A 9,960-nucleotide genomic window follows, 5' to 3' on the forward strand; every position below is an offset into this window, starting at 1 on the left:
CTCTTTGGGAAAAATTTTCAAAAGCACTTAAGTCTCTTAATCAACAGGAGTTAGACTCAGAAGCCACTTAAGTGCTCTTGAAAATTTTACCCTTGATCTATATGCTGTGCACACCCACCCACCCACCCCTACACACAGTGTGAACATGCTGCAATCAACATACTGAAAATCTATTAAAATTCAGAAACAACAGTTATGGAGAATTATGTTTCAAAGTCTCTTTGTTTAATGCAGACCAAGACCTTCAAGTATGAATACTGAAAAAATATTTTTCAACCACCAGCTCAATAGCAAATCATAATAACTAAACCCTATGAGGGAATATCATTGACCTTTCCTAGTACCTCGTTTGCTTTGCCTGGGGATGTTTAATGTCTTGATGCAATCAGTCATTTTGGGCTATTTCTAGTTTGGCAAGTCTTTTGTAATTCCACCTGTCTTATGAAAACAGTTAATATTTAATACCTAGTCATCAGTAGAGTCGATCTGCCATCCCTTGTGATATTGTCTCGATTTCAGCTACATTTTTAAATCACACATTTTTCCAGAATGACTGATTGTATTTTTTTTAAAGCTAGCAAACCTTGCTACTTTGCCATTTGCTTTATGAGAGGGAACTTAGTGTGTGGATGGTGTGTTTTTTGGTTTTGGACAAGCACATGGAAGTTTTGTAGTTTTTCAGAACAACTTTCCCAGGAAGATCAGAGTCACGGTGCCACATTTCAGTCATATATTCTATGTTATGGACCCGTATTTCACATCTAAACAGCAGAGTTTAAATTCTGCCCTCACTGCTACTATTTCAGCAGTGCCTAAAGGAATTGTGGTTCAGATGCCCTATGTTCCCATTCTCCTTTATGGGCCAGTCTCCCTGGCTTGACTACATTGTCCATGATGCACAGTGATCTCTCCCTTTGGCTGAGCTGTTGCAGTGCATCATGGGAGTTACATAACCAGATTGCACCACAGGAGTTACGTAACTAGACTGCGCCATGGGAGTTGTATTCTGGCCAGGGAGCCCAATTCAAAAGTGGGCATGAGGTATCTGCGAAGATTAATGTTGAACCACCCTAAAAAGAAACATTTTTATTTTGATTTTCATGATAGAAACTAGAAAAAAAATCAGCAACAATCAACATTTTCCCCATGGAAAATTTCATTATTTTGGAAATCACATTTACACTTGAAAAACATTTTGACAGAAAATTCCCAATCAGCTTTAGTGTAGAACCAAATCATTAATATAAAGGAAACTAATGCATAACCATCAGATTATTTTATACTTTCTATACATACTGTATGCTACTGGTTTATCCCTTATAATGCTTGCTATGTAGATAGCCTGGTCTTGTTTATTTCTTTTCCAATTTTTCCTGTACCATATTGCTAAAGACATAACTGATTAAGCAGGAGCAAGAGAACTTGTTTGAATGAGTCCTGGACCAGCAAAGACCTGTTCTCATATTATATAGGAGAAGAATAGATTCTTCTCCTAAGGTAGATTTTATCTTGCCCTGTTCTCATAAGCATTTTATAGACAGTTTGGTTATGACTTTTTTTTTGGCAGGATATGACTCTTGCAAAGGCATTGACAGGTGACACATCACTAATTCAAATGCTACTTTCAGCAAATACATTATGAAAGCTAGAGGGACACTGCTACAGAAATACCTGCAGAAAATATACAGCAGATTTTAAAACTGTCTCACCTACAGCAGGAGAGAAATGCTTGACAAGGGAGAGAATGTAGTTTTGATTCATATTTCAATTCAAAGTGAAAACAAATAATATTTGTAAGGGATGCAAACATCTTGTGCAGAACTACAGCTCCGTATGACCGGGAATTTTTAATCCCAGAGTAATAAAAGCAAGGTCCTCGGCTCTTCACTATTTGACTTTGGGCAACTCATTGAATCTCTCAAGTTAACATGGTTCTAGTCAGTTTTGCTGATGGTATTCAATGGTGGTTGGTGAAACTGACAGGAATTATGTCAATTTCAGTCCACAGCTGCCAGAGCTTCCAGGGTCCCAGGTTCCATGGCAGGCTGCCAGGGATCCGGGGAACCTGGAAACCTGGGTCCTCGGTAGCCCTCATGGAGGGCTGAAAGGGAGGCAGGATGCCCTGGGAGTGCCAGCTCCCAAGCTCTATGGTCTGTGCTTAGCAGGCTGCTGAGCAGCCAGGTGGGCAAGCTGGCAGGAAACCAGTTTTGAAATCTGCCAGTGGTCCAGCAGAAGGGGGTCACTGTGACACTGCACTCCATATTCTTCACAATGATATTATGATGTGTTATGCCATAATTCTGATGTATTTTATGCAAGGTAAGGCATGAGAGAGGTCGTTGGAAAGGTTACGATTTGCTGATTATGATTATTCTATTTGTATGCCTGTATCATTTTTGTATCCAAAGTTATGAATATTGACTATGTATCTATTTCACGTGTAGCTATTCCTGGAAAACGCCCACTAGGCAAAAGGCTCTCAGTCTAGATGGCTGGCTGGGAAGGGCCCATTCAAGTTAATGAGCCCTTAGAGAGAACAATAGACCATAGGAGAAGCTTATCGCCCATCTTGGGAGCCTTCCTGAGGACAGCCTCAGAGTAATGGCTGCTGTGACATTACAGAGACATGTGACCAGTGTGATGAAGTGGGACTGTTCTTAATATTTTCTCTGAATACTGGGTGGGTGCCTCAGTTTCCCCAATGCATTTCTTAAGTGTCTAGGTGGTGGGATAAGAGTGTGTGATTGTTGCAGAGCCCTAGAGGGCCAGTGTGATGGTGTCTGTACAGAGAATGGCCGACAGTCTGTCTCCTGGCAACTGATGGCCTGGGCCCCTCCTCTACAAAGGTGCCAATCGAAGGTGTTGGAGAACAAAGAGATCAGGTGGCCTCCTGGCTCGGAAAAGAGACAAAGGCCAGAGGAGGGCCTGGAGAGTTTCAGTTTGGAGCTGGCTGGGGAAATGAAGGGAGGCCCAGATGGGGGCCTGTTCTCTGTACCTACAAGCTGTGTTTTAGACCATGTTCCTGTCGTCTAATAAACCTTCTGTTTTACTGGCTGGCTGAGAGTCACATCTGACTACGGAATTGGGGTGCAGGGCCCTCTGGCTTCCCCAGGAGCCCTGCCTGTGTGGACTTGCTGGTGTGGAAAGGGATGCTGAATGCTCCGAGGTCAGCCCCAGGAAGGTTGAAGCTGTGTAAGCTTCATGCCCTGGAGACAGTATGCTCACGGAGAGGAGCCATGCTCCCCCAGAGTCCTGACTGGCTTCATATGGAGTAGTTCCAGAGCATCACCTCGTGACTTCGGGACAACCAGTTCACCTGGTGCTGGACTCCATCTTGGGATGTCAATATTTTTCCACTGACTGGAGTGGGAGCCAAGCTTTGAAACAAAGGGTTCCTGCCACATGCAAAAAGCTATATAAGCCAGGTGAGTGACAACACTGTGGTTCTTCACTGACTCCCCACCCAAGAAGACTCGTGGAAACACCTAAGGAACAAAGACTGAACTGGGACCCAGGCTAAAGGGGGAACCCATCACAGTCATAATCAAGCCATTCCTATGATACAGTTCAATTTTGATAAACTGGCAAATTCCAACAAAACATTTCTTCCAGCCAGCTCTACTCATTTCTTCATCTATATTTTTATTTTTTTAAGGACTGACAGTGGACTCTGTGCTCTACAAGACACAAAAGAAGAATATAGTCCCTGATATGATGAGCTTGCAATCAAAATATGCTGTGGAATGCAGGCAATTACCTTTACTTACCTCACAGACAGTATTGCGAGACAAAAGTAGGGGTTCCCAAACCCTTTGGCCTCTCAGCTGGAAGGCACTATACAAGAGCGAAGGAATTAATGTTCTACTTCAATAGCAAGTACTGGTGGGGATTCAGTTCAGCACTCTTTCTTCCCGGGACATTTAATAGTCGTGGTAACACAAGAACAATTTCTTGTTTTTTCCCTTTGGAGTATTGGGACATTCCCCGAAATATTATCCCCTAAACTCTTAAAATGGCTTTGCCCAGGAACACTGAGATAAGATAAGAACAGTACATGCTGACTACTAAAGAGTATTTTGTGCAGGTTTGTTGGTGAAACATTAGAAACTGTGTTATCCTACACAGTTGCCAACTTTCACGCGGTAAATAAGCACCTGGACTTTCACAATAATCCAAAAATCAAGCTAATCCCATTTCAAAACAAGGACAAAACAAGCCAGTCCCTAAGAACCCCAACACTCTATGGCTCGATCCCCCCGGCGTGCAGTCTGGGACTGTGGTGGGCCCGCTGCGCACCCTTGACTCTCTCCCCCGCCTTGCCCCTGCTTGCCCCCCACCTTGCCCCTGCTTGCTGGGAGCTGATCAAAAAAAAAAGAAGCAACAAGCTACAAGCCAAACAAGCTACAAGCCAACAAACAAGCCAACAAGCAACTAGCAACAAGCCAATTAAGCCAAAAACAAGCCCAATTTCTGCGTTGTTGGGTTTTATTTGTTTTGCGGGTTTGGCATGTCTGTTATCCTGCTGAGCAGTGCCTCCTCTTCCTTCCGTTTTATTAAATATAGGCTACCAAGTATACCAGGCACCTGTATAACCAAGAAAAGGCATGTCTGATTCATAATCAACTATGATATTTAGTACCACAGTTACTTACCAGGACCTTGGTAAAAAAACTGCTGGATCTAACTTACACACACTTACTTAGTGTAGGTTCTCGAGCAAGGAGAAGACAGCTGGAACTCTTGAAGAATCTGATGCTGGCTTGCTGTGATCCCAAGAAAGTCACTTACTTCTCTATAGCTTAGTTTGCTTATCTGTACAATGAGATAATGCTTCTGATCTACCTCGCAGTCATGTTGTGAGACTTCTTGGAGATCTTTGGATGAGAAGTGCTTTGAAACTGACAGATTTGGGAGCCTACAATATCTGCCTGATACTGTAGTTATTTCCATTATGAAGCCTCTCATATTGTTTTCACCTCTTTTATGGCCTATTTCATAGCCTGTTCTGATGAGCTGGCATTGTCTAATACCTCTTTTATTGCTCTAAAGTTTCATGTCTCCCCCTCAGTACTGCTGTCTTATTTCTTCCTCACAAACTGCTTGTGAATTGCCTTGGCAGATAAGTCAGCCAACTGATAAATACTCTCAGAATAAGGTTTATGGTTCACCGGACATCAGCTCATGCTGTCAGAGCTGATAACCTTCAGTTGGGAAAGTTAACAACAATTTCACAATTGCAATCATTGACCTACTGTACTGTATGTGTTACAGTTTTATAGAGTGCAGCCAGAATGTTCAGCCTGGCAGAGATAAGTTGAGACATTGTAGTGAAATTTCATCCAAGATGACTACTGGCTATGAAATCTGAGTAACCAAGTCAATGCAACATATCACATCGGAGAATAAAACCCCTTATTTCCAAGTAAGCCAACAAGTGTTGCAGAACAGTGTAGTTTAATGGATGGGGCATTGGAATGGGATTCACAGAACCTGGATTCTATTTCCAGCTCTGCCTGTTGCCCCTTTTCCCTTCCCACCCTTTGTCTGACTTGTCTATTTAGATGGCAAGTTTAGAAGACAAGATAGGGTCTATCTCTCACTATACTTTTATATACTTTCACCATACTTTTGCCAACAGAGATTTCTGATCTGTATCTCATTTCTATGATAAATGATTTAAAAATGTAGTCATCTCAAAGCCATTTGGCTGTGCATGTAACTGCCCCATGGAAACTCACCCTTACTATGGTTACATTTGTCCCACTCCTTACAACTCTTGGTTACACCTGCCTGTCTTGTTTTAATTAGACTGTAAGTATTTAGGGGCAAGAGCTGCACTCCGTTTTTGTACAGTACCTAGCATAATGGGGCCCTGATCCTCTGGGAGTCCTCTAGATGCCATGGAAATAATAATGTCAGCTTCAAAGATTAAGAAAATTAGTAGAGCTGGTTGAAAATTTGCCAGAGGAACATTTTTCTGTTGGAGAATGCTCATTTGTCAAAATAGAAACTTCTGGTTGGAAGGTGTCCGTTCCAATAAAATTTCATTTTGAAACCATTATTTTGTCAAAAAGGGCATTTAGGTAAGGTCAGAAAGTTCTGTTTTGATATTTTCGGAATGGAACATTTACATTTTTCATTTCAGTTCGGTTTGAAATTTTTGAAATTTTATACTATTAAAAAAGTCAAAATCTGAATGAAATTTTTGATTTTCTCCAAATGAAACGTTGCAATGGATTCAAAACAAAATTTTCAAAAATGTTGTTGTGCAGGAAATTAAGAAATTCTTTGCTTTTCATTCCAAAGTGGAACAAAAACAAATTTAGAAATCATAACATTTCCAGCAAACCTGAAATTCTGGTTCTCTAGAAATTAGAAAGGAGACAAAGATGCTTGGGGACAGGAGAGGGATTCCTAATCTGAGACCGTCTGTGTTATTTGGACATAATTCACCGCGTTACGGTAGTTCCACTGGCTTGAAGCAAGACGTGCCGCACATTAACCCTTCATTACCAAGGGCAACTGCCACTCTCTGCGGTGCAGGGATTTTATGATGTTAAACCCAAGCTACTTCAGACTTCAGTAATGACACATGCCCTTTGGAATACCTTGGGAAGCATGTGGTGTATAGAGTTTTCTCAGCATCCTCTCTATACCATTCACTGGAGCCAGAGTAGTGGATGGAAAAGGGGAAAAACCCATAAATGTTAATGCAGGCTAAGGCTATATCAACATTTGCCCATTTTCTCTGCAGAGTCGAGGACAATGAGTAATCTCTGCCCTTCCCCCAATTTCTGCCACATTCTCCTGCTGCCCATAGTGTGCACACACAGCCTTATGAAGGGCTCTCTTTATGGGACGAGGGAGTGGGTGGGTGGATGAGGAGGAGAATACAGTGCCATGGAAGTGGCTTAACACCGTCTTCACAGTGTAAAGGGAGATCTGCACAAGAAGGGAAGTTTTCCAGCCCCTGATCAGGCCCTATTTTTGTTCTCATGGCCAGAGTAATGGTCCCATTGGTCTCCTTGTATCTCTGGGTCTTTCATCTTTAGCCCATTTTCTTGCTGCAAGATTTCCTTCCACTGAGCATCTTTTTAAACTTTCCTTTTCCAGGATCTCTGGTTTCACTGCCTGACCCACATCAGCACTCTTAGCAGGCTCTCCAAGAGGGATCAAGAACTTGAACATCTTCCTCCTCTTTCTCCCCTCATGGCTGCTAATAGAGTTATCAGGTGAAACGTGTAAAACCTGTTTCACAAAGCAGTGCCCCTGCGTGTGCCCTTCTGCAGGGGGTCTATGTATCTCTATGTATTGAGCTAGTGGTTGGAAAGATGTGATGAGCCAATGTTACTAACCTCGACCTCCACCCCCAAGAGGAGAAGGCGGGTGGTGGTGGTCGGGGACTCTCTCCTCTGGGGGACTGAGTCATCTATCTGCCGCCCTGACCGGGAAAACCGAGAAGTCTGCTGCTTGCCAGGGGCTAAGATTCGTGATGTGACGGAGAGACTGCCGAGACTCATCAAGCCCTTGGATCGCTACCCCTTCCTGCTTCTTCACGTGGGCACCAATGATACTGCCAAGAATGACCTTGAGCGGATCACTGCAGACTATGTGGCTCTAGGAAGAAGAATAAAGGAGTTGGAGGTACAAGTGGTGTTCTCGTCCATCCTCCCCGTGGAAGGAAAAGGCCTAGGTAGGGAGCGTCGAATCGTGGAAGTCAACGAATGGCTACGTAGGTGGTGTCGGAGAGAAGGCTTTGGTTTCTTTGACCATGGGATGGTGTTCCATGAAGGAGGAGTGCTGGGCAGAGACGGGCTCCATCTTACAAAGAGAGGGAAGAGCATCTTTGCCAGCAGGCTGGCTAACCTAGTGAGGAGGGCTTTAAACTAGGTTCACCGGGGGAAGGAGACCAAAGCCCTGAGGTAAGTGGGAAAGCGGGATACCGGGAGGAAGCACAGGCAGGAATGTCTGTGAGGGGAGAACCCCCAACCTCAGGACAGCGCATCTCATGCCTTCCAACCAGCGGAGTCTCCTTCTGCTTTCTCGCCCCAGACATATCATCTGGTCCACTCTCCGCAACGATACCTGTGGAGAGAACATGAAAGCGGTTAGTTACCTGTGTCTGTGTTACTGGAACCCGGACATTCCGCTTACCTCTTCTGGAGGTCACATGTTGCCAAGCTTCTTCACTGGCCTCTTGGCTCCTCTGTGCAACCTGCTCTATATCTGTAGAGCTTTGTGCCCCTAGAAGCCTATCCTGAGTTTCGTCCAGGAAATCCTCAGTTTCCCGTATGCAACGCAGGGTTGTTATCTGTTGCTCCAGACCTTCAATCTTCTCTTCCAATATGGAGACCAGCTTGCACTTTGTACAGACAAAGTCGTTTCTGTCCTGTGGAAGAAAGACAAACATGGCACATCCAGTGCAGGTCACAACAGCTGAACCCCCCCCTTCCATATCACCTTCCTACTACAAGCTTCCTCAGAGCAGTTTGCAAGACGTAAGCCTCACTGGGCTCCCTCCAGGCGAACTCCCAGGCAAACTCCTGCTGTGAGCTGCTCTGCTGTCCCCGCTGCTCTGGCTATTTTTAAACAGCCAGGCTTCCCTGTCGCAAACAAACAGACACCCTACTGCCCGCCCCCTGCAGGCTAGCAGCCAATCAGACACTCACTCAGGCTCTCACACTGCCCCCCCAGCAAACACACGCTCGGATACTTCCTCAGCAAGCAAACAAACACAGACTCGGATACTTACCAGTCCCAGGCAAACTCCTGCTGTGAGCTGCTCTGCTGTCCCCGCTGCTCAGCTATCACATCGAAGCTGGGCTACAACACAAACCCAACCCCAAGCTGTCCTTTACATTTACAGGAGATCTGCACAGATAAGTCCCTCCAAATAGTTGACTATTTAAGTGCAGCAGGAGAAAAATCAAGTTGGAAACATCTTGAAAAGTTGAGAATTCGAAGCTGAAATGAACCATCTCTTGATTCCATAATGAAGACCAGCAGCATTATGATTCCATAATGAAGACCAGCATTTGATTTCAGATCAACTTGCTTCAATCCATCATGCTTTCCCTCTCTCCACATCCCCAGGAGGCTGTTCTGTTAGCAGGCTGTATTGACAACTTGGGTTTAGGTTTGAACGAAGCCAGTTTTTATAGCAGCACATGCACGGGGATGCTGCCTAGTCACAGTGTGAATCTCACTAACCTGCTTATCAGCTGTGACAAACAATTTATATTTAAAAAAATTTGTAAATGACTAAATCAGTGGGGGCTCTAAGTAACGTACCACTTAGAGGAGAAGAGCTGGAGCAAATGATTTTGTTCCCATGACTCGTTAGAAGGGCTGATCATGATCTTTGTGGGTTGGAACTTTTCCATTTCTTAATTAAAAAAAAACACAAAAAAGATTTAACTGAATCGTACCACAACCTGACCAACATTTTATTTCTGCCTCCAGTCTTAGTGCTTATAAAAGATGCTCTGATGTTTTAACCACATAAGAGCAAATCTCAGTGTGGGAATATTCGGAAAGTGCTGAATTTATTATTGGTATAACAGTAGCCGCTAGAAACGCCTAGCTGCCCAATTATGCTAGGTGTTCTGCAAAGTAAAAGATCATTTGTCTCAAAGATCCTACAGTCTAAATAGAGATTAAGCTTGGAGGACGTAAGAGAGGCATAAAGTGATGACCTTCACACACTGTTCAATGGCAGGGCCAGGAATAGAACTCAATCTCAGCCCAGTGCCCTACCCACTGGATCGTGCTACCTCTTGCTAGATGTTAAGTGAAGATCAAAGGCAGAGGCTAGGGCAGTGGCCTCAAGGGCTGCAGCTAAAATGTTGTGACAAAGTAATGATGAATTGGGCTGATGAAGGCATGGCAAAGGAGGTGTGTGCTACATTCTCTGAATACTATCTGTATGACTTGTGCTCAGTGGATAAAGTTCACCCCCAT

At 44.0% G+C, this 9,960-nt stretch overlaps 1 protein-coding gene across 1 annotated transcript; it reads right to left on the reverse strand.

The window, feature by feature from the left end:
- Window positions 1-248: 248 nt before the first annotated feature.
- Window positions 249-8,598, reverse strand: LOC140897675 (uncharacterized). The gene is made up of 2 exons (XM_073310592.1): window positions 7,991-8,598; window positions 249-7,617 (listed from the first exon to the last, which is right to left on the reverse strand). The coding sequence occupies exons 1-2, from the start codon at window positions 8,453-8,455 to the stop codon at window positions 7,426-7,428; spliced, it is 657 nt and encodes a 218-aa protein (XP_073166693.1). The 5' UTR covers window positions 8,456-8,598; the 3' UTR covers window positions 249-7,425.
- Between the last annotated feature and the right edge of the window lie 1,362 nt (window positions 8,599-9,960).

Source organism: Lepidochelys kempii, chromosome 14 (assembly GCF_965140265.1).
Source record: "Lepidochelys kempii isolate rLepKem1 chromosome 14, rLepKem1.hap2, whole genome shotgun sequence".
In the NCBI taxonomy this organism is placed as follows: Eukaryota; Metazoa; Chordata; order Testudines; family Cheloniidae; genus Lepidochelys; species Lepidochelys kempii.

Bases quoted from the DNA above. Each gene is read 5' to 3' on its own strand.
- LOC140897675 (XM_073310592.1), bottom strand. From the start codon at position 8,455: ATGGAAGGGGGGGGTTCAGCTGTTGTGACCTGCACTGGATGTGCCATG. The intron at 7,618-7,990 runs GTTGGGGGTTCT...TCTTCTTCCTAG, and splicing joins ATGAGATGCGCTGTCCTGAG to AGCCACATAGTCTGCAGTGA.